The sequence below is a fragment of the Parasteatoda tepidariorum genome, chromosome 8, assembly GCF_982258835.1.
Source record: "Parasteatoda tepidariorum strain Cologne lab strain chromosome 8, Ptep-v5.0, whole genome shotgun sequence".
NCBI lineage: Eukaryota > Metazoa > Arthropoda > Arachnida > Araneae > Theridiidae > Parasteatoda > Parasteatoda tepidariorum.
In genome coordinates this window covers 43,846,089-43,871,718 of record NC_141762.1, presented here as the reverse complement: position 1 = coordinate 43,871,718, position 25,630 = coordinate 43,846,089, and the positions used below count along the sequence as shown (strand labels likewise).

The 25,630-nt window shown below is 26.3% G+C and overlaps 1 protein-coding gene across 2 annotated transcripts in view; it reads left to right on the top strand.

The window, feature by feature from the left end:
* Positions 1 to 25,630, top strand: part of LOC107449114 (uncharacterized) — a 202,225-nt gene that overhangs the window by 173,033 nt on the left and 3,562 nt on the right. For both annotated transcript variants that reach the window (XR_001584738.4, XM_016064552.4), the window contains exon 4: positions 18,432 to 18,519. Coding sequence is in view for 1 of the 2 variants with exons in the window: in XM_016064552.4 (XP_015920038.1) it covers positions 18,432 to 18,519 (88 nt within the window). In the remaining variant the exon portion in view is untranslated. The remainder of the gene's footprint in view (positions 1 to 18,431; positions 18,520 to 25,630) is intronic.

Here is a 25,630-nt window from a genome sequence, read left to right as displayed (position 1 = left end):
TTCTTTTTTTTCTTTGCGTGTTTGTAGTTTTTTCGTATGGTTAAAGTTTATTCTCTGTGTCATGACTGTATTCATTTGCATAATTCTTTGATAGATGTTAAGAATACCGAAGGACCTGATATATCAGAAAAATTGTAATAATAATGTTAGAAATAAATATAAAGCCTTTTAAATTTAAATTTAAAATAGAGTAATTTTATTTTACATAGGTTTCAAAAGATTGTTAAATAGGTCTAATACTGCTTTTTATGAAAAATTTATTTAAAAGAAATTTTAAACAAAGATTTTATCCAGAAATCCATTTCTTGCAAAAATATGCCTATTATTATTACCATTTTTTTATTAAAATTTAAAAACTTATCTAAAATTCTAAATATTTAGGGTAAGAGTTATCCGTAACACTTTCCAAATTAAAGATTTAGAAAAGTAAAAAGTAAATTTTATTGTAAAAAGTTAAGTGGGGAATGAATTTTTCACGAAAGATTAGCATAGATAATTATTTCTGATTTATTGGATTATCAATTATTACTTACAAAAACCAATAGATTAAATTGTTATTTTCAGTTTAAGTGCAGCTATTATTAAATTAATGCATGTTTAAAACTAAAACTTATTTACAAATATATTATTTTTCTAAATAACTTTATCTGTAAAAACTAAAAAATAAGATATTGTTTTCAATCTGAACCTAAATAAATGTTTTATTTTGATAACTTTAGATATCGCCATATTTGAATTTAATTACCCAGCTATGTATTATTCCATTAAAAATGTAATAAGAATACACTTCGATGCAAATAACGTAATTTAAATTATAAAATAATTAAGTTTTGATATTTTCTTGCATAATATAATAAGTATTCATTATTTATATCTCTCCACTTATTAATTTGTTGGTTATTGATTTTTTTATTTATTAAAGTAATTTCAATTTTCGGCTCATATTTCGGTTGATAATTTTCTTACATATTTGAGTTGTTGGATAGTTATCAGTAATTTTTCATTTTCTTTAACAATAAATTAGTTTCAAGGAAATACTTTTATAAATAAGACTCAACTACTTTTATCTAAATTATTTGCCATGTTTGGGCCAAAATTATTGCTTGAGTGATTTTTCACTTACAGAATAATATCTTTTATTTCTTGTAAACACATAACATATTTCAAACATTATGTAATTTAGCGTAAAATTACTAAACTTTAAATTTATTGCTCTTTTCCAACCAACTCTGCTATAAATTTAGCTTCTTTGAACCCATAAAAATTTTATCACTTTAAAACACAGCTTTTTGCACACGAATAACTATAAAACTGAGAATATATCTTTAATGGATGATTTACCACAATGCATACAACTGTCCAAAATAATCAAACAATAGCTCTATTCAAAGATAATAACAGTTATAAAATTTTAGAAAGTCATTAAAATACATCTAAAAAAGTATGGATCATGACTTTTTAGGATTTTTTTTTCTTTCATTAGTAAAATACTTGTCTAAAACTAATCGTCTGCTGGTCATCAATTATTATCCATTTTTGTAGTTTTATAGTTTTCGATTTTCTATTTCCACAGATTGTTAAAAACTTGGACATAAATTTAATTTTTAAGTAACACAGAAATTCTTTCCACTTCCGTCACATCAGTTCATCATAATGTTTCTGGAATCTTGTTTACTTCCTATGAATCTCTATTTTCTTTAGTTAACGATACGAGTTCACTGTCACATAAAGAGTAGAAATGCATTTTGCCTTGATTTACCTTTTTCGGTTACTCCGTTTTTTACCTTTATTTATTTTAAATTTTTCCATGACAGCTTCATCTTTTTTGTTTACTTATATTTTGCTTTCCTCATTCCTATCTGCCGAGTCTTGAAAATGGGAGCCAATTTTTGAGCATTTGAAACATGTCTATTCATCACTTTCGTACTTTTTGGTAATAAAATTTTATGTATTGTAGCCCATGTTTATTGTAAAGAAGAAATTAAAATTTCGTCACAAATCCATTATATACCGAATAAATAATGAATTTCCTTAAATTTATAACATCGAACTTGTAAAGGAAGCAACTAAACCGGACCAAGTGCTAAATTTTACAAAATCCATGTATCTACAATAATATCCCATATCTATCTATATCCATATCTTTATTATACATTATTGTTAATGGTTAAATTTATTTTATTTATTGTTGCCCTAGTATTTACACGAGACTTGTTATTTCTCCGATATGAAATAAAATCTTTCTGGAACATATTTGAGTACGACTCGAACCTATAGGCTAGCATTTACTCTCTAACTAATGTTATGGCAAAATTTTAGGATATTTCAAATTAGAGAAAAAAATAAAAAGCTTAAACTATCCAAAGTTAGAATTCACAAAAAATATGCATTCATTAAAAAATAATAACAAATAATTAAAATACGATATTTTAGCTGAAATATTATACTATACAGTATACATCATATATTAATTCAATTTTAATGGTGATATGAAAGTTACATAACATTATAATAAATTAGAAATTCATAAATAAAACATAAGAAATTCAGAAAAAAAATAGCTTAGGTAAGCTTATTTAAAGATTTTAATAAGCTTAGAAGGCAGTTAAGTTTTACATAAAGTAAAATTTAATATAAGTTCTAGAATATAAGTTAGTAAATGAGATTTAGAAATAAACGTATACTAAATTTATTTTTATTAAATTTTAATAGGGTTCTAAATGTTGTACAATATAATAAGGATATATATATATATATATATATATATATATATATATATATATATATATATATATATATATATATATATATACTAAGGATTTGATATGCTTAAAAAGCAGGCAGTAAAATTTAATATATAGTAAATTTCAATACATGCCTTAAAGCAGCGTCTACGATATTTCATTAGAAGTAAACGTTTTTTAAAGTTATTAATTTTTAGTAGGGATCTAAAAGTTATATTATGTAAGGTAAGTCTAATATAGAGGGCCGAAGCTTTTCCAAATTGAAATGAAAGTACTTAGAATATATATACAAAAAATATTTATGCACATTTTAAAACATGTCCAACATGTACTGAACATATTTTGAGCAAAAAGAAATGGAATGATGCCAACAAAATACAAAAAGAAATATTTGAATTTAAACTAAAAAGTGACTATATCTGCTTAATATCGATGTGAGATGATTATCTAATACAGTAAAGAAAAAATAAGTTAAAATATGGAAAATAACACATTACAGTTAAGAATGAAAAACTTACAATAAGCTACAAGAAATGAATTTCATGTGGGAAAATAATTCAAAAGAATCTAATAAGCAAATTCTAATGTTCAGATTTAAACTCTTACTTTCGAAAAAAATGCATTACATTTTAGGAAAACTTTTCAAAATTTTTATATATTTCACTGAGCCAACGCATGCAACTTACACATTTTATCTAGTCATTGTTTATATTGTATTCTTCTTTACGTAACACACTGATATTCATCAAATTCTAAGTGTCTAAAATCTGATAATATGCAGGGATATATTAAGTAGGATATAAAGTTCTATCGGATAATAAGTTAGGTCTATACATATATGAAGGGTTCGTACTGCCCTCAAAAATTTCAAATGTGGTTTCAATAATGTAATAAAAAAGCTAACGAATTTTTGCATTAGCTTCCATCTTAAACTCACGAAACGATACCTAACCGAACAAAAACCGTAAAAAAACTCAAAGCTTTCGTAATTAAATTGATTTATTTGATGATATTAGGCATGCTGGTGAAGACTAATTTACTAAAATACATCTTACTTTTTCTGGCAATTTTTAATTTTTTTAAGGATACTTCAATCCATGATATGTCAATACGTATTGATAAAAAATGACCAACTCTCTTCACTTTTAAAAGGTCATTATTCCTAAAGTTGATGATGGGAGGGCCACTGAATTTATAGCGTCACTCAATTATAATATCATTCTGGTTTAAAGGTTTAAAGGTCCAACTAATTGAAAAACTAATTTACGCAATATATATAATAACGATAGAATACTTAATTCGTGAAACATATCTGAATCCCAAATAAAATAAACATTAAATTTTGCATACTTTCTGGGCTCAAGAAAGGACATGTTTGTGTAAATTGATAAACAAGTTAAACTGCATATGTTGCAAAATATCAAAACTGACTATGTCTTTTCTATGGTCATCTAACCTTGACTTACCATTACAATGTGATATAAATTCATAAACAAACTGCAAAAAACACAAAAGAATAATTATCTTAGAAAATTTTATTTAATGGATTTAATAAGTTTAAAAAGAGTAAAATTTAATATAAAGTAAAATTCAATAAACGTTTTAAAGCAGTAAATGAGATATTAAATTAGAGATAAATGTATTTTTAATTTATTCAATTTTATTAGGAATTCAGAAGTTATGTAATATAATAATAAAATAAAAATTCATCAAGAAACTATATCACAAAATAAAATTTATCTTAAAGCTTTATAAAAGATTTTAATAAACTTAGAAATAAGTAAAATTTTGGGTTTGAGTTATTTTGATTCATATTTCGAATAAGCCAAAATTGTAGATTTTTTTTTTTTTTTTTTGAATTCAAGACAAGATTTCAGCATTGATATGCACTGTCAATTCTAGGGAAATAGATATTATTTCAGATTATCTAATATTTGATATCCACGGCCAAATGAAGAAAGGTGTATGTGCGTGTTTTAGTCAATTTCATCCCAAATGTTTTTACATTTCTATGTTATATATTCTAATATTAGCAATAAGTAACCACAAATATGACTTTCTTAAAATAAATAAACATCTCTAACTGAGTTTTTCTATATCATTATTCTTCTGTAATCTATGCACTCAGTTATATTTAAACGATAGCAGAAAATGTGTTACAGTCAATGTTAAAATGCAATGTGAAAACTATAAAATATTAATTTCATTGAGCAAAAAGGTTACTAAATATAACTGTTAAATTTTTTTTTATTATTTGAAACTTTTATTACTTTATCTCACATTAAAATGCTTTAATATTAATCTTGTAATGAATTTTACCAAAAAATTATATTCAATTCAAATCTCTTAATTATATTAAATTTCATTTACTTAACCTTGCATAGTTGAGCGCCATATAAACATATTCGTAATAATTTCATTTCACATAATAATTTTCAATTTTTCTACTACTTCGCTATTGTACAGTAGGAATAAATGTTTTCTTTTAAACTTAATTAAAATATTTTGGAAGCAATACACAAATTAATATATAAATAAACGTTGTTTGCTTTTTATAAAATTTTCCGATATAGTTTCAGCAAGACCGTTCAGATGGCAGCACCATTTATCTAAAACTAAATTCAAAAACCGTCATTTTAAACTAAGTTTAAATTATTTAAAATAGTTTTCATTTGACGATTTCTATAATAATTTGAATGTTGTCTATCCAAAGTCAAATCTACATTCGTGCATTTTATTGCAAGCATCAAACAATTATAATATTAATTTTTATACATAAGCCGATTCTCATCAATAAAATTTTATTACAAAGTAAAATATTACAAATTAATTAAATATTTAATTAATTATTTATCTCTTCTATTTATAATATTATACTGACTGAAATCGTTTTTTTTTAAATGATAAAAAAATCTTACTCTAATAAATAATTTTAAAGAAAAGTTTTTGATATATTATGCATTAATTATTTATCAATATATCCTATGTATCCTTTAAACTTTCATATTTAATTATTAATTTTTTACAAAGTTGAAAAATTTCTAAAGATTTTTCGCGTTTTATAGTTATAAATAGTTCTCTTAAATGGAAATCTGATTTAGTGCTGCCATCTACTATGCACAGGTTAAACAGAGAAATTAAATGTAAAGTAGTAATCTTCATTTATATTCTGAAATTTTTTTAAGAATTTTAATTTTAAATATGTTATTTTCTATTAAGTGCTTTTATTTCAACTCTCTAAATTGAAAAAGAAATCTACAAAGTAACTGCTTAATTAATCATACTCTGCAAGGCATAATTATAGTAAAAAGTATCATTGAATAAAAAGGTGATTTTTAATAATGTCGATATATATAATCGATATATTTCAATTGGTGACTGTAATATATACTTATTACAATATTCAAAACAATTTTATATATAAAATTTAAATTAGTTTATTTTACCTTAAAGTCAAAATTTATGTTAATGAAATAAACTAATTTTAAATAAATACCGTTTTTTATATGAAGATAAATGAATGTATATGAGTTAATATCCTATTTTTTTTTCTTAAATGTATCATAAGCTGACTAAATTTTTGCTTTTGTCATACATAAAATAATTTATATATATTTGTTTATTTTAAATTTCGTCATTTAATAAATGTATAATAATTAGTAAATGCATTTAACTAAAAAATACATTATCTCATCTAATTAATTTCAAGCTTTTTCTTGTCAAAAAGGCATCATAAATGATCATGAATATGTTTACAGAGTTCAATAATTGAGGCATTTCAACTATTCCTAACATTTAATAAATATTCAAGAATTTATCTCATACATTTTTTTATAATTTTTGTATTGAAATTACGTTATGACAACTATTAAATTATATCTTGTTTTAATTTTTAAAAGACTAGAATTACTTTGGTGTCCATAAATTTTTCATATTCTTTTTATTTGGAGCTCAATAGCTAGAGCAGTTCAGAAATATATTATATTTAGTAATCATAATAAATCATAATAATATAATCATAATAATATATAAATAATTTAGTAATCATTCGATACCTAAAGGAATAAGCATTTGATATTTTCCAGCAAAACAAACAAACAAACATATTTATATTTGCTTTGAAGAAATGAAGTGTATTTTATGTATTATTTAAAATGCAATCATTTAAGCATGGAGTAAATATAATAATTAATTTATATCTTTCACTTTTATTGTCATTACAGCGAATGAGATTTTTTTTAGTTATAATATATGTAATGTTTCACTCAAAAATTCAATAAAACATATGCGATATTTTAATATCTACTGATGTTTATACTTGTAATCTGATTGGTTCTATAATTTTGATTAATTTTATCGTGTTACTTAATTTTTCCCTATATGTACATTATAATAGAGTTTATTATAATATATCTCATAATAGATTTTATTATTCGCTGTTTATACTGGATTACTTTTGAAATTGACGTTTTTACTTCCATTATTATTATAGCTTCAAGGAATTTAACTTATAATATCTGTAATGCATTTTTGTTTAATAAAGAAAAATTTGGTTTATATAACTTAAAATTTCTATTTTTCCATTCTTTTTATCCGCTTTTAGAAACATTACAAAATCATTAATTTATTAATTGCAGTTATCATTATAACATTATGTTATCAATTTATATAAATTAATGTAATAATTTATGTAATTAACTAAAAATAAATAAATCAATGAATTCATTTTATTAAAAAGTTTAGAGTAACTTCATGCATGCATGTGAAAATGTTTGGTTTGACAAAATGTTTCGATACATTTTAATAGTTATCGACCTGATAAAATGTTCAAATTTTAAAATGTATTCTAACAATCTTTCGACTATTCTTCTGACTGAACTACTGTGACTGCGTTTTTCAAGAACAAAAATGTCACGACATCTCATTCTTCAGTTTTTTTCTCATTTTGTATGCATAAAATTTGTATAATTGGAAAAAAAAATTATTTAGAAAAAAATGTGTAATTTGCAACAGAAGCTTCAAATTTTTATCATAGTAATTATGTTTCATGAGATTAATTTTAAAATAATGGAAAAAAATTATATTCTATAGTAGAACGTAACATTCTTCATGTAATATTTTACTCCCACGATCTAGGCAACTGAACAGATATTGTTTACGGCGTGTTTTTCACCTTTTTTGGTATCATTCGATTCGGTGTCAGAAAACACATAAGTAACAATGCTTCACTAGCCAATGTCAGATGCATAAATATAAAAAAATGAAAATATGTTTTTCGTATACATATTTTTTTTACTCATAAAATATCACATTATCCTATCGACATTGTTTTTATTCAAATCATCGAAAATTTCGAAAAAAGAATGATTTGAGGGGAAACATTATCTTTTTTGCCTGGATAAAAATGTCAGATGCTTAAATAGCTACAAGCACAAAACTGTACTTTACGTACATGAAATCTAAATAACATTTAAACTATTAGTTATGTGGACTTGATTGAAATTTGTTTCGTTTGATTCAGCGTAAAACCATGCGTTAGATTACAACACGCCATTTATTTAGATTGAGTTTACATTTCTGTCTCCTGTTACCCATTTTCCTCCCCAGTATAACCCTTAGAGGTAAAATATTGAGTTCCTCAATATCTTAACATCATGTTCATATCATACACTAACAATGATAAAAATGTAAGTTGTAATATTATTAAAATGTTCACAGTTATTAAACATTTTTATGCCTTACCAACTCACTGTTCTGTTTATTCAAATAAAGTATAATTTTGCGTCTGATATTGTAACTTAAAACATTGTCTGCTTCATCAATTAGTATATTTTACATTAAAATCTATTAATAACTTATCAGCGCTACGTGGGTTATTCAATTATTTAATCAAAAATTATTCATGTTATTCTAAGTTTCATTGAAAAATCATATTTTCGGTTTTCTCTTATATAAGAAGTTATAATGTCCTGATTTGCAAATATCAATATTGGATAAAATAAAGTATCTTTACCATAAATAGTATAAAAATTAATAGGATAGTTTCAAATATTATTTGCGAATGTACTAATTTTATTTGAAAAAGAAAATTAATTTATTTGACATATAAACTAAATGTACGCTTTGATTAATAAAATATCAACAACTTTTAATCTGAGATTAAGAACAGTTTGATTCACAAAGCATTGTATTTATTTACTTTGTTATAATTAATTTACAATAATGGAACAATCAAAAACAAATAACTACCGACTTTCGAAAATGATTGCAAACGGGGAACTTTAAATACTTTTTTTTCAAACTAATTTACTATTTATTTATTTAAAGATTATGTAATACTATTTATGGAAAATTCTCTAAGTTCATGAAAAATAAAATTAAACTTACTCTTTGCTTTAAAATAGAAAATCCTTTCCTTTAAAATAGCTATTAAAAATTCTATTCAATAGAAATTATATTACTACAGTTTAGGAGAAATTTACCACTTTGAAAATTTATGAAGATAATCTTCTAACATTCATCTTATTCTTCTAGTGTAAATTAAAACGCATAATACATATGCTTAAATCTTATTCAAAGCTTATTTCAAAATTTTACTTTTTTGATAGCAATTAAATAAAACAAGATAAATATCTGAAATGTGAACTAGAGTAATCTTTATCCGATTACATGCATAATCTGATTTGACTAAATTGTAGTCAGAAAAGGTGATAAAATAAGTATAAAATAACTTTTTATAGTATAATAACGCAAGGAAGAAAATCTAATTTTACCTCCAAATGTTTTAAGTATTTCAGAATAATTCAAAGCATTAACTTAGTCTTTAACTTCACGATAAAATGAATATTTTCTGAAATGATAATAACAAATATTATACGAAAATATATCTAATGAAATATTATAATTTTTTCTTTTGATAAGACTGTTTTTCTTCTATGTAGTTTAATTTCGAAACTTAAAAAAAGCACGTATAATTTTAGTTTCGTAATATAAAATTTTTTACTTGTCTTATAAAATTTTAAAAAGTTAACTTTTAACGTTAACTGTCTGAAACTGCCGATACGGTTAGATTGAAAACTTTGAAATTTCTTTCACTCTATTGCTTCAGTGATGAACTAAGCGAACATAAAAAAAATTAATTTTTGTATGCATAACCCTTTATACAATATCCCTATTACTAAACAAAAAGTACATGTATTTTAACAAAAGAGTTTTGAAAGACGATTTTGGCAATTATTAAAGTTCTGTAACAGTACTTTTTATGCATATTGATAACGATACTGGAGTCATTTTTATCTGGAGAAAAAAATTCTTGTAAGATTACCGTAAAATTACCATTTCTAATAAAAAAAGAAAAAAAAATATTGTTAATACTAATAGAACCAATATATACGGTTTCTAAACTATTTTTTTTATAATTTTCCATTCATATGGCAACAGGTTACCGGAAATTTTGGATTTCAAATTTATAGTTCTTAATATCACACATTTAGTAAAAAAATACAAAACTGAACAATAAATTTAACCGAATAACAGATTTTTATACGTGCTCTAAGGTATTATGATAAAATTATCAAATTTTTCCTCATCTATAAAACTTTACCACATATTATAAAACCATATTTTATTGTGAATTTAACCAAAATCCCAAAAAAGCACTTGGGTAAAAATTACAGAGCTTTTTGAAATACTGTTTGAAACACCGTGAATTTTACCATATTTTGGAGGTTTTGATCATACTTTTTCTTCAATGCAATGATTTGACGTTTTGAATTATGGCGTAGGTTTTAAATTTTGTAAGATAATTTAATTATTTTTAATGTCCCATGCTTTTTCAAATAAACAGTGGTATATGACGTAATTAGTTAATCTGGTGGTACCACTTATCGTGAAAAATGGGAAATACCACTTTTTTTGATGTAAAGCAGCTCTGTGGTGCTGTCATTTATGCATAGTTTCATGTTCTAATAGTCAGAGACACCGATTGGGGAATGCATGCAATGGAAACTCTTTATTTGCTGAAAGAATGAAAAAAATACTGTGGTGTCAACGCTGGTATTTGAACCTCTGTTCTGCCAGCTATGAGATTGACTCTCAGCTATAGTATGTACCTGGCTAAAGGAACTAAATAGCTTGGTCCTAGTTGGAGCAGATAAAATTCTGGTTTCTTAACCATAGGTGAAAACAGTCGATAAAAGATTTTTTTCTAGTGGTAACTGGTTAGAACACTATCTTTTTTATAATTATTTGACTTTTTTGTTGAATATATTGAAAATAAATTTTTATGTAAAAATTTCATCCGCGAAATTTTCAACAGTGTTGTTATACAGAATATTATAATTATTTAATAGTTGTAGATAAAAACAGTAACATACCTTAGCTTTTAAACAACTTATATAATATATATAGTTATTCTTCAAAAAGCATCATTTATTGCTAACTGATTCACTCATTACGTTCTTGATTTTCCAGGAGCATTTCTTTATAAAATTTTTTTATTTTTTTATTTCAGCTTGCATTTTAAAATTTCTGAATATGAATTGGGTTTTCCAAATAAGACAATCCTTAACAGGATGTTATTAAATAAAAAGAAATTTTTATTTACGAGTTCAAATTTTTATTCATAATCACTTAAAAAATATAACTATGCCCTTAAAATTTAAAATTCAAGTGTAGTGTTTTGAAATTGTAGCGTCCGACTTCACATTAAAACACATTTGAGAGACTGATGCGAAGTGAGAGTTGAAGGAAAATATAGCAACTATTTATAGTTCTTTAAAAATTATAAAATAAGTTTTTGATATTATGCTAAAGCCGTTAGAAAAAATATAATCCATTTCACTCTACAATATTTTAAACAGATTTCAGTTGCTTTGCATGCGCAGTTGCTTCGTGTTGCTTAAAGCATGTTCAAATTTTTATAAAAAATAATTTTAACCTATAACTATTTATTGAATTTTCATTCTTTCACAGATTCATTAAACCGAATACATATACATTTAAACGAAACTGTAATAATTCAATCGATTTTATCGTTAAAAGATTTCTGTTATTTTTTAAGAAAAATTACGGCGAAACTTCCATACGTACAGCTTGTTAACACGTGTATGCATTAGTAGTGATTGCAAAAAACAAACTCTTTCGAAATGTGTTATAAGAACAAGCAAATATATTGCTTCCATTTCGGCTTAACGTTTTCTTCAATCCCGTTTAATATTCCATTAAAGCAAGAAAGCGAATCACACTACATCTCCTACCTCTATTAAATCCAGAAAAAAACTAAAACCTTTATCCTTTCCAATTTAATTGATTTTTTAAAACCATTCCTTTTTAAAAAGGAGCTATAGAAAAGCTTTTTATGGATAAAGAAATAAAATAAAGGGAAAGAAGGGTAGCATTTCTATGTTTTTTAAAGTTCCACATAAAAATCTAGTTTAAAAAAAAAGAACTTTTTAAAAGTGTCAGCACTGGCTACAAACTGGAAGAGATTAATTTCCGTCTGCTCAAAGTGCACAATGAGAGCGTTCCGAACTCACAATCCCAGCCGTATCGGATTTTTAAAAGAAAAATCCATTGTAAAAGAATGAAAAGACCAAAGAATAGAAGAACCTCCAGAAAGTCATTGAGATATAGAGTGGGGAGGAGATTTGAATGTTTGCAGCTAAAATAATGTATTTTATGTTGGTAAAAGAGAGTTGTATGCAATCCCAGAGACAAGCCTGCGAATAGTAACCGTTTTATTGACTGTGCTGTGAAATAAAATGATTGGAAGAATCAGAATTTTGTTTTTTCTTTAAAGTACAGAATGACTTTAAATCAGGTCTTTTTGTTGTTGTGTTGGTCGTTGAAAAACCTTCAAAAAGGTTTTACGCAATTTTTGCATAAATATCACCTGCGGTGAAAATTTATCTTTATCGAATCTTGAATAAAGTTTAAACTTTTATGGTGTTTTAAGTCTCTTTTATGCATCAAAGTGGATATTGAATTCTTTGAGGTACTGCTAAAATATTTTTATGGTGTTTTTCGCGGAAAGACATTGTTTTTAATGTTTTTATTTTTCTAGAACAAAGATATATTTCTGCATTAAAGGGTTTGTTAAAGTTAAATTTCTTTTATTAAATTATATAGTACCCATATTAAATAGTGCCGAAATGTTAATTTAAACTGGAAAGGTAGGTGAGCAAAAGTACTTCCTTCACAAAAACAATGATTTTAAAATGCAAAACTTTTCTAGCATAGATAATCCATTTATAAAATGAATTCGGCCTATTTTGATAGGCTGTTTTCTACACTTTTACTAAAAGGAGACTCTGATAAAATTACTTTGTAATATACAAATTACTGGTCGCCAGCTTAGTGTTGAATAAAACAGGGGAGCAAATTATTGGTTGTATTTGTACAAATACAATGTATTTGTACAATGTATTTGTACAAATGTATTTGTACTAATGTATTTGTATTTGAACAAATGTATTTGTACAATGTGTTTGTGCAATCTTGCCTAACTTGGGTGTTGGTATTTCAAATCTGAAATAGGTTTTTTCCTAAAGCTACCATTTTTTTTAAAAAAGACATTTTAATTCTATTTTTTGTCAAAATGCACACGTTTGAAAACGTTCTATCTGACGTAACGTAAACATTATGACAAACTTCTAAGGGCGCTTTTCTATTATGACCTGTACAAAATACACGAAGAAGCAGCTTATGATATGTCGGGTACGATATTTCCGGTCATGGGCTTCTATTCCATTTCAATAATCCTGATCACGTGATCTAATTCCCCTAAAAGCTTATCAAAGCAATCAAGACCTCCTGTTATGTATAACGTTTTTAAAGTTGATTAGTGCACCAAAAAAATTGATTTTCTCAAATGAATTTTGCTTTATTGATCGGTCGGATCTTCACATTCTAGGGATCAATCTTAATGACTCAAAGGGGTGACTTCAAATATGCTAATCAAACAATGCAGACTATTATTTAAGTTACGAAATCAGGTACACAACGTACTTTCTCTCAATAAACTTAACTTTTTTTCGATGGTTTCGTAATTCTAACGTTCAAAATATAGAAGGTAGCTGCAATCTGAGAAATATGGTTCTAATAATTTGTCTAGAAGAGCACTCCAAAGTTTGGATCCCTTAATGTTAATTTCACTTTTTGTATATTTGGCTATATCCTGGATACTTTTTAAGTGAAGTGGAAGATTTTGTCCACAATTAAAAAATTTGTTTATCCAAAGATAATTTCGTGAAAAAAATAACTGCTGGTAAATATTTACTATTTTTTATTCTTTAATTTAATAATGGTCGAAAACATTTTGAATTTTAAGGTATACAAATATCTTAAAGAATATAATTTTACATAAAAAAATGGAAAATTTGAGCAATTTCGGTTGAAAATTTCCAAAAAATAGAAGTAGAATTTAAAAAAAAGTTAGATATTTAAAATTCGGTTTCTCAGAAATTATTTGTTTGATTTTGCTCAAATTTTGTATTTTGTCATGTAGAATTCTTTAAGAGGATGTAAAAAATAGTACACTTTACAATTCAAAATATTTTCGACAGTCTAAAAATAATAGAAATTAATAAATATTTATTAAGAGTTATATTTTACATGGAATTGTCTTTGGATAAATGAATTTTATCATTGTGGGCCAACATATTTCAATTCGCTTGAAAAGTTACTCGAGATACAGTGACATACGCGAAAAGTAAAATTGACATTAAGGTGTCTAAACTTCGAATCGCTCTCCGAACAATAAATTGTACAAAAACAGCAATTAATGATCATCATAAAAATGTATTTATTGTAAAATTTTTGATCATCACTGAATGTTGGTTAGTAGTTTAGTTATCAAAATAGTACAGCCCTTGCTCTGCATTCTGAAAAAGAATTTAACTCAACTATATCTTGTTTTTCACAGTTGACATCGAGAATGATTCGTTAGGTTTTAAATACGGTGTATCTGTAAGACAACTTAGTCTGTCAAAGCTGGGTAATCGCCTTTAGCTGAGAGAGATAATGTACAGCTTTTAGTCTCACAGATTTATGGTCATGGCCTTTCACAAAATTTCCTGTTTTAACTCAATTATTGATTTAGAATCGCTAATATGTGCATAATATTTCATTTCTATCAATTATTCCAAAAATAAATTTAGATGGTTTTGATTAAGGTAGGTTATTTTATTTACGTCACACTACAGCTGCAAAATTGGCTATTCACGATGATCTTGGAAATATCCCTGAGGATGATCCGAATGCATGCTACCACTATTTTGATCCTCTACACAGGGGATCTCATTTGTGATCACAATTCCATAATTTAGATCTGAATGGGAAGGGCATTTTCGCCAAGTCTCTGCACTTATAGTACTGCACAGTGACAGATAACAGGACTTTCAATTCAACAGATAATGCGAGCATGTATATATCATAAATGCTAGCGGAGTCGAGTATCGAATATTGGACCCTCCGGACCAAAGCCCGATGATCTAAACACTGAGATACTATAGCCTTGGTTTTGGTTAAAGAATATTCCCCTTATGAAAAGCTAAATTTCTCATGAATGTAAAAATGTACACTCAAAAATACAATATTTAACGTAATTCTATTAAATATAACCCATATACATTTCCAAATAATTAATAATTAATAATATTATTTGATGATAAAAATTCATATACGCATTGCGCTTTTAAAAGTTCTCTTTATCATCTACATTTAGTCTTAAAAAACAAAAGAGAAAAAAATATCTCGACAAATTATTGACAAAAGAAAATGAGGGAAAATATCCCAAAATATATCGATAATATTGATTTTCGTTAAGAATCTTTGTCGGGCAACTACAAGAAATGTTTATTTTAATGTATATGAAACAAAATATTTTTTTTCTCTTTGATAAGTTATTCGTAAAACTCGACAAAAAAAACATTACGTATTTGTTTCTCGTATAAAGCATTTTTCTTTTATGCAAAAAATCGACAATTTCTTATTGCGTTCCCCTAAATTTACGGCATAAAAGAAATTATCGATTATCGTTCTGATATATTAATAAACGTTGGGAATGCAGTGTGAAGTAGAGACTTTAAAAATCACCTTTTCTGTTGCGTGATATTATGTATATACTTTTTATTTTTACTTGTTGCAGCTTTATTGCTCCCTTTTAACTATTTTTGTAATATTTACCTGTCCGAAAAATCGATCAATCACCCGTACATTTCGCGAACAAAATGCTGAGAAAAAACGATTGAAGAAACGTATGTTTTCAGTGCGGTTTCAGTTTTTTAACTATTAATCTAAGTAATAGTTAGAACAAAATTGCTTTTTTTTTCAAAAATATAAATTTGTTTTAAAATATACTTCTTTTTTATTTCTGCACGTTTTAGTTATATGATTGAAAATTAAAAATATATATATATATATTTAAAGTTTTTGTTTTTTTAAGCATTGCGTCACTAGCTCATTAAAAGTTAAGAAGAGAATAAGTTAATTATTATTATATATATAGAATTTAAATTATTATTGAACTGAATAAAGGAAATTTTGGTTCAAATAGTACATGCATAAAAACGAGAATATTTTATGAAATGCATACGTTTTAAGAATATTAAAACAAAATTTATTCAGTTACTTAATTTTACTGCAGACGCATTGTTTAAGGATAGTTATTATCATGAAGTACTGGGTTTTATCCCAGCTGGCTATCTACCCAACTCCAGAAACACAGGTACTAATTTGTCCACTAAATAAAAGATTGGCGTGTTATTTGTTAGACTAACGAAATTGGTGACATAATGTTGATGATCACAAAATCGCCAAGTCTTAACTTTCATGACGCTTTGTATGACTTGCACTTGGCAGTTGCAGAAAGTATAATTACCTTAGCATGCTTAGCTACTGAATTAGCTACGTATGATGACTTGAACTGCAATAATATTCATTAGCTTGTGATGAGAATCATACATTGCAAGTGAGATTATGTATCAACAAACAGCATCCGCATTATATTAACTTATTAAAATATCCATGCGATTTTCTTTTTAAAATAGCCATTTTCATTCTGCAGGAAACTTATCAATTAAGCTTCAGGTGAATCAAAACTCACGTAGAAGTTAAGTTTTCAAAATGTGGTTTAAAATGTGATTCGAGTTCATTGATTTCTATGCGACCGACATAATGTCATCGATACACAGCTAACCTTTAAGCATTACCAAAGACAGAGACAACCTGTTAACATCATTTTCTAATAGTTTTGCTAAACAACGCCTTAACGCAAAACTTGGCAACTTCTTAATTCTAAAAAACTTTCTTGTTGAATTTACTTAAATTAAATATCACAAATTTAATCTCGGAATAAGCAAATATTCTTTATCTAAACTCGGAATAAAAATATTCTATTTATTCTATTTTATTAAGATTCAATGGAGTTCGCCTTATAGATATATATATATATATAGCATAATGTATGTTGTTAGGATAAAGACAGAATATATTTAAAAGCAGCTTGAATTACTGTCCGTATCATAAGCACTCATAACAGAAAAAAGATCCCGTTGTAATATGAATAATTAATTTTTAGTTTGGAAAAGTAATAATAAGCTAATAAACTCAGCAAAATAGCTTGTAATAGAATTTTAAACCGTAAGAAGAAAAAAGACATTCTTATAAACTTTAACTCAAATTTAGAGCTCACGTACAATGCACAGGACTATAATAATAAAATTCATTATTCGTTTGTCATGCTCTATGAATAATTTGTTGACATTAGTTTATTTAAATTCGTTTTAATAATTATCGAATATTAATGAATAAGAAAATTTTACGTTGTTTTCAGCTATGTAAATATTTTTAACGGATAGAAAAACTAAAAATATGGTCTAGTCAAATGAAATTATAAGAAATGCGAAGATGGGTTGCAACGAAAATGCCCGGAACTGACATACGATAATAACTAATCCGAACAGCATTTTTTTCATGTATGTGGAAAATACATGAATTTAAAGGGTGTTTTGCACTTGGTGATTAAATTTTTCATAATTACTAACATCCTTATCAATAGAGATGTTCAAGCTAGCGGCTGAGCTACATTGCAGAGTCGTACAGATCAATGGGTTGTCCTTCGTCGTCAACTTATGTTCCCATCACAATCGAAACATATTGCTATTGGTTGCTATCAGTAATTGATTGATAATTGGTATATTGTTGGAAAATAAGCGAAGTTACGTCACCTTAGACATCTCTACATAATCTGTATTTTTTTATTGCTTTCGCTTTTAATAGATTATAAAAAATATTAATGCGAACTTTTCAGTAGAATATTACCTAACATAGTAAGCACAATGCCTAAACGTTTGGTTTGCTGCGATTATAGAGTAACTATGATTGATAATGAATTATCAGTGTGATACTACTAGGGAATTTTAGAAATATTTAAACAGAAGTTTCATAAAAGTAGGCATTTCTTCTATTTAGAGACAAAATAAAAGCATTTTTGGATCTTTTTGATATCGTACTCTGCAATAAAATTATACATATAAATGTCCTCAAAATTCGAAGATCAGCAAAATGAATACCTTTTGCTCGTGCATACTTATTTTTTTTTATCGAAACGTATTATATATATCATTCTTATTATATATAATTTCTTTTGTTAAAGTATATATTAGAAACTTTTCTTTTTCTTTTTAGATCTGACGAGCAGCCAGCATTGCCATAGTCCCCAAAATTTCATAGTTATATTTCTCATTGTTGCATCAGGATTATGTATCCTGCATAGGTAAAATAAATTTTATTCAAAAATTAATAATAAATGTTTTAATAAATTCAAAGTGAATGCTTTGATTTATTGAATTCATGGATAGAAGGGTTTAGGGGATTAATAATAAGCCACATTTTCACATTGTTTACGAGTTTTTCTTAGGAAAAACACCTAAGTAGTTATGTAAGCAATAATATGCTTTTCTGCACTCTGCTGCCATCTGGTAGAAATCTTAGTAACTTGTAAGTAGCTATCTAGTATGACTACTAGGTAACAATTTAGTGCAAAAATGAAAATTATGGCAAACAATGTGGCGTATTGCAAAGTTCCTCCAAGGCTTTAAATTATATTATCATTAACATGTATATCAAACTTATGTATATCAAACTTATGCATATCAAACTTATGTATGCAAACGTAATGCTTAAATTCAAATAAATTGCTTTTTGGGACATATGTTTAGCAGTTTTTTGAGTCTATTCACGACTTTGTTAGGAAATTATAGTAAATAATTTTAGTTGTTATTTTTTTGAAAATTGGTTGATTCGAACTATGTTTTTAGTTTCAAGCGTTATTTTTTTTATCGCCGTTATCTTAATTATAGTAAATTGGAATTTTATATATTGAAGCTAGAGAATTATTTTGAATTTTTTTCCTTATTTCTATTTATATGTCTAATCTATGCAATCAAGTCTACTGATGGTGACTAATCTACTAATCTAACTAACTAATCTACTACTGGGACTACTAACTGACTAATCTACTAATATTGATTGTGACGAAGTTTTCCATTATTAGCGAAGTATTTTTACTGGCATGAAAATCACATGTTAGAATCAATCCAATTTTCTAACATTATTTTCCATACTTTTTTGGTTGCTATCAACATAAGATTAGTAAATGTCAAAAATGTATTGTCTTCCTATAAACTACTTTTGTATCTTATATATAAAACCATTCACCTGTAATATTTATTTTCTGATTTCTGTCTAATATTATTACATTTAGAATTTTGATAATTTTCAAAATTAAGAATTGTTTCTTCATTATAAGTTAATTCTATAACATCATCTATTTTGAAACAAACTTTCTTGACTCAGCTTCTCAATATATTAATCCTTTTAGTATTTAAAAATAAAATCTCGATTACATTACATTACATCATATTATATTATATTATATTATATTTAGCAGAAAAAACTAATTTATGATAAGAAACAACAATTCTTAAAGGGCAATAAATAGGATTAGAGAGTATTACTTCTAACATAGTTAACCAGCTATTTATGATTCATAATTTGGTTTAAATCTCTATAAAATTTTTAAAACTTGAAAAATATTAGACTATGTTTCTGGGCATCTTATTAACAATTTATATTAAAGGAGAAGGATCGTATCACAATTGATTCGAAGTGTTTTGTTAATTAAAAATTTTACCGCTCTTTCTATTATGTACCGTTTAGTATAGTTATTCCCCTAAATTTAAACATCGCGTTGTGTATTTCTTCCCTTACCTAAGTTAATTATTAATGATCCCCGATTCTCCAGCATGGGATACCTTACCTGTTTACCTGCAAAGTAAAAATTAACACCAATCACACAACAAGAAAATAAATACTATCTAAGGTATTAGATTAAATAACTGGGTTTATTAAATTAATTCAAAAAAAGGATTAAGTCCTTAAGGGACTTGAGTAAAAAACATTTTTTAAAATTACGAAAAATAACACATTCATTACGAAAACATATGAAAAAAGTTGTCCGAGAAAATGTCCAAAAAATTGGTTCAACATTGAACCATAACATAACAATAACCACAATAAAGTATAGATTTTCTTGTGATCTATATAAGATGTTGCATTAAACAATGCTTCCGTTTAAATTGAACCAAGGTAAGGTTGAAAGAGAGGGAATTTATGTGAATTTAAATTTAGAAATTAAGAATTTAAATGAAATGTAATTAAGAAGCGAGATGATATTTTAAAAAATAATTTAAAAAACAATAATGAACAATGATACATATTTTAAAGAGAAGCGTTCTAATTTTGAAAATTTGAACAATATAATGCTAAAAAAATCTATCATAGTGCAGATTTCTAAATCTTTATTACAGTAAATTATACGATTTTATTTTAATATTTGTTTGGTATAAACAATGATTGTAGGTTAGTATACAGTAAGATTTGATAATAGATATTTATTTATAATGCTATGCTGCTTCCGTTGTGTTAAACACTGTTTAACAATTTTAATGTCTTTAAGAAAAGACATAGGTTGCAAAAATATAAGACTTGAAGTATTGCTTTGTACAAGGAAGAAATTGCATGGACTGATCCTATAGGAGCAGATTATCTCGAGGAGCAGCTTTTGAAACGCCATGGGATTAGGTTGAACTTTCCCCGCAGCGACACCTGTCAGCTGAGTTCCCGAAGTGCAACTGTATTCAACAAAAAGTAATGGCAACGTGGGAGTGAGGGACTCCTTTTCCCCCTTTTTCGAGAAGATTCATTCGATTTCTTTGTGGGCCCCCTGATGTACGTCTGTGCATCAGGGAGGCGTGGAGTCTGATTTTTAGAAGGAATATGATGACGATTTTTGAGCATGAGACAAATCCATTTACATCTCTAAAATTGTTCTATAATTTTTAATTTGTGGCCTGTGTGGCTGTAGATAGTGATGTTTTGCATTTATACGTTTTTTAATTTTTTTGAAAAAAAGAGTGCTGTCTAACAAATAAAATGTGGTGAGTTTACAAATTTCTGTATTTTTTGTTTTATCTGTCTCATGTGTTTTTTAACTCTAGGCAATCCATTCCTTTTCAGCTATTTATTTTTCTTTCAGGTTATTGCGACAACGCAAATCTTTTAAATTATACTCTTGGCCATGTTTCGAATTAAGATGATACGTATCCGTTTACAGGATATTGTTATTCTAGTAATTTGTAATTGTTTCTTCTAAATTAATTCTTAATGGTTCATTCTAAATTAATTATTTAATCTTTTTTACTTATTAAACCTTTTTCCCTAAGCCATTAAGAACACACGTTATTATTTGGTGCCTTAGTACCAGGTGTGAGCTTGAGGATTTTATTTTTTTAAATTTTCATTATAAATGATATATATTTTAAGTAAAATTAAATTTTGGAATGGATTGGACTAATTTTGATAATTTTTTTTTGATAAATATGCTGCAAAATTTATGGCACATGGCATATTAAAATAATACACGTGCATGATTCTTATTTCTTCATTCTCTCTTCCTCTGCATTATTGTTGTTTCTCTCCAATGATTTTGATAATTTATTGATTGAAATATTTCATTGTTTGAAAAGTAATGCTTAATCGCAATAATTTTAATTAAATGAATGTCTTGTGTGGTTTCAAAAGTAATGAAAATTAAGTGTATAGATGTTGAAAAATTAGTATTCTTGATTTTAAGGATTTGTAGTGGACAATTTTAAGCAATAGTTTTATGAAAATAGTATTTTAAATGCAGTAGGGCTATACATTTTTAATGAGTGTAATACCATTGGTTATATATATATATATATACAGTTTTATGAATATTATATTGATAACAACTTGATTTTTTGTAATTTTATCTGTGATTTTTATCTTGAATATTTTTGAGAGTGTATTATATTTCTATAATTTAACACTTATCTAATTTAATGGCAAAATCTAATTTTTCTTTGGCGAATTCGCTGCAACCTTTCAGTGGCAGCAGGGATGCAAATTTAAATTTTTTTCTTAACAATTTAGAGCAAATAGCTATATTAGAGAAATGGGACGACACAAAGAAATGTCTAATTCTTAAATTAAATTTAACAGGAGAGGCATTAAGAGTAGTCAGTGAAGCACACACTGAAAATAACAATGAATTTGAAATAATAGTAAAGATACGTAAAGATAAATTCTTAAAAAAGGCAAATTATGCTGAATTACAAAAAAAGTTTAACACACTTATGCAAGGTCCTAATCAAAGTATAAAAGATCTAATAGATGAGGTGGAGAAAGCTACCAATCAATATTTGGAAATAAATAATAAGAGTAGTGAGGAGACTTTGAATTTGGCTAAAAAAATGAAGGCTCAAAAATTGTTAGATAGTATGAGACCCGATATTCGACTTGAAGTCATGAAAAGGGGAGCCACAAGATTTGAGGAAATAGGCAAAATAGCAAGTGATGTGGAAAATGCTCTCGCAATTAATGAAAATCATGTAAATAATTTAACGAAGACAACAGATGTAGATATTCTATTAAAACATCAGGTAGAAAGTAATCGCAGGATAGAGGAATTAACTCAAAAAATAGAGGATTTAACGAAGAATAAATCTGTAAATAATATTTCAAGAACTAGGAACTTTGTGCAACCTAAAATAACTTGCCATATATGTAATAAATATCACTTAACAACGGAATGTTGGTATTATCCAGGGAAAGATATGAATAATAGTAATAGAGTAACACCTTATGATAGGAGTCGCAGTAATTTCAGAAGAGGATTCAACAGAAATTTTAGGAATAGGGGTAACAACAGTAGGGACAGAAGACGAAATAATTTAAACTAGTTAATGGTTCTTGTAACAGGTGGAATGAAACAGGGTTTACAAGAACCAATAACAAATCAAATGAGTTAAAGCTGGATAAAAATACAAAATTGAAAAAGAAGGAAATTTATAAACAAAATGTCAGTCCAAATTATAATAAAAAATATAAAAGTAGGATATTTATTAGTAGTAACATCAAACATAAAAATTTTAATTCAGATAATAATGATAAAAAAAATCAGGTAATAACAAATTCTAACTATAATTCAAATAACAATCAGAGATGTAGAAATGATATAAATAAAAATAATGATGAATTAAAAGACATAAATGAGGAAATAGAATTAAGAAATAAGCATGTTATGACATGTGGTGATATTAACAATTCAGATGCTCTTCCTATTATAATTTTAAAATTTGGAGATTTATTAATACCTGCTTTATTAGACACTGGTGCTAATTTGAGTTTAATTGATCCTGCAACTGTAAATGAAATAAAAGAAAAGACTAAAGTTAATTATTTATCTCGATCAGTAAGAATACATACCTTAGATAACAACACTATACCATACTTATCAGCTATATCCTCAAAATTTAAGATCAAGACTAAATGGTTTAATGGAACCTTCTTTGTAACTCAAAATTCTTGGCATTACAAATATAAAATTATCTTGGGTTATGATTTTATACAGCATAACAAAATTATTTTGGACACACCAAATAGGAAATTAATTATGGGGCATGAGTCATTTGAATTTTTTGAAGATACTCCTCGTGTGATAAATAATTTATGTAATAATGTGCAGATAGATAAAGATAATATTGCTTGTGCACTTGAGAAAATAGTAATTGAGCCTAATACCCAAAAATTAATTAAACTAACTGTATCTCAAGATATAAGCAATTGTAAACAAATATTATTTTCTCCTAATATTAATAAACTAAAGTATACAATTTATGAATCATTAATTGAAATTACTGATAAAAATTTTGCAACTATGATTGAAAATAATACTGACAAAAGAATAATTATAAATAAAGGAACTAAAATTGGTAAAGTATTCGAAATTGAGAAAAATGATATTATGATACCCACAGAGGATGAGCATTTACAAATAAATAATTTAAATTTGGAAGAAATTCATAAACTTAGAAAAATAGAAATTAATACCAGTGATTTTGACTTAAAACATTTGAATAAGGATGATGCAGACAAGATGCTCAAAATTTTAATGAATAATGCTGAGGTTTTCTCTAAATCTTATGCTACTCTAGGCTCTACTAACGCAGTTATCCCTGAATTTAAATTATTACACCAATTTCCTATTCAGACTAGACCGTATCCAATTCCTAATATTGCCAAATCATTTGCTAAAAAAGAGATTCAAAAATTGTTGGAAGCAGGCATTATTGAACCTTCATCTTCAAATTATTGTTTTCCGGTTATTTTTGTCAAGAAGAAACCTTTTGTTAATGACCCCAACTTACAAAAATTCCGCATGGTCATTGACTATCGCTTACTAAATTCTGTAACTGAGACTTTTAAAATTTGTTTACCTAAAATAAATGACATATTACATGACATTTCTGGAAAAGCATTCTACACGGTTTTAGATTTCAAGAGTGCATTTTTTCAACTGCAATTGAAAAAGCAGGATAGAGCCAAACTTGCATTTTGTTGCGAAATTGGAAATTTTCAGCCCACTCGTCTTCCTTTTGGATCTCGTAACAGCACTTCTTATTTCCACAATTTAATTTCAAAGTGTTTAGATGATATAAAAGGGCCTAATGTACAATATTTTTTAGATGACATAGTGATTGCTGCTAATTCAATAGAAGAGATGATTAAATTTTTGATTAAAGTCTTTGACAGACTTAAGAAATTCAACTTAACTTTAGATCCTGCAAAAATTCAAATATGTAAATCTGAGATAGTTTATTTAGGTTTTAAACTTCATGCAAATGGTTTTTCCCCAGCTCCGGATAATGTAAAAAAAATTGTAAACTTTCCTATTCCTAAAGATGTCAAGCGAGTACAAACTTTTTTAGGCATGATTAATTATTTTCGTCATTTAATTTATAATTTTGCTGACATTGTTAAACCTATAGTAAATTTAACTAAAAAAAATGTTGAATACAATTGGAATGAAGAATGCCAAAATGCTTTTAAATCTATTTCAGAGCAATTACTACTTACACCTACTTTAAAAAATATTGATGATAGCAAAAAATTTTATATTGTTACTGATGCCTCTAATAATTCTTTATGTGGTATTTTAATGCAAAGAATTGAGGAAAATTTTGTACCTATAGAATTTTACTCCAGACAACTGACTTTTGCAGAGTCCAAATATCCATCAATTAGGCGAGAACTTTTAGCTATTGTTGATTCAGTTAAACATTTCCATCAACATCTTTATGGTAAAGAATTCATTGTTTTAACTGATGCGAAAGCATTAACTTTTCATATTGATTTGCAAAAACAACCAGAGATTGTGAGTAGGTGGCTTATGTATTTACAGGAATTTAATTTTCAAATTAAGCATATAGAAGGTTTAAAAAATCCAGCTGATTATCTAT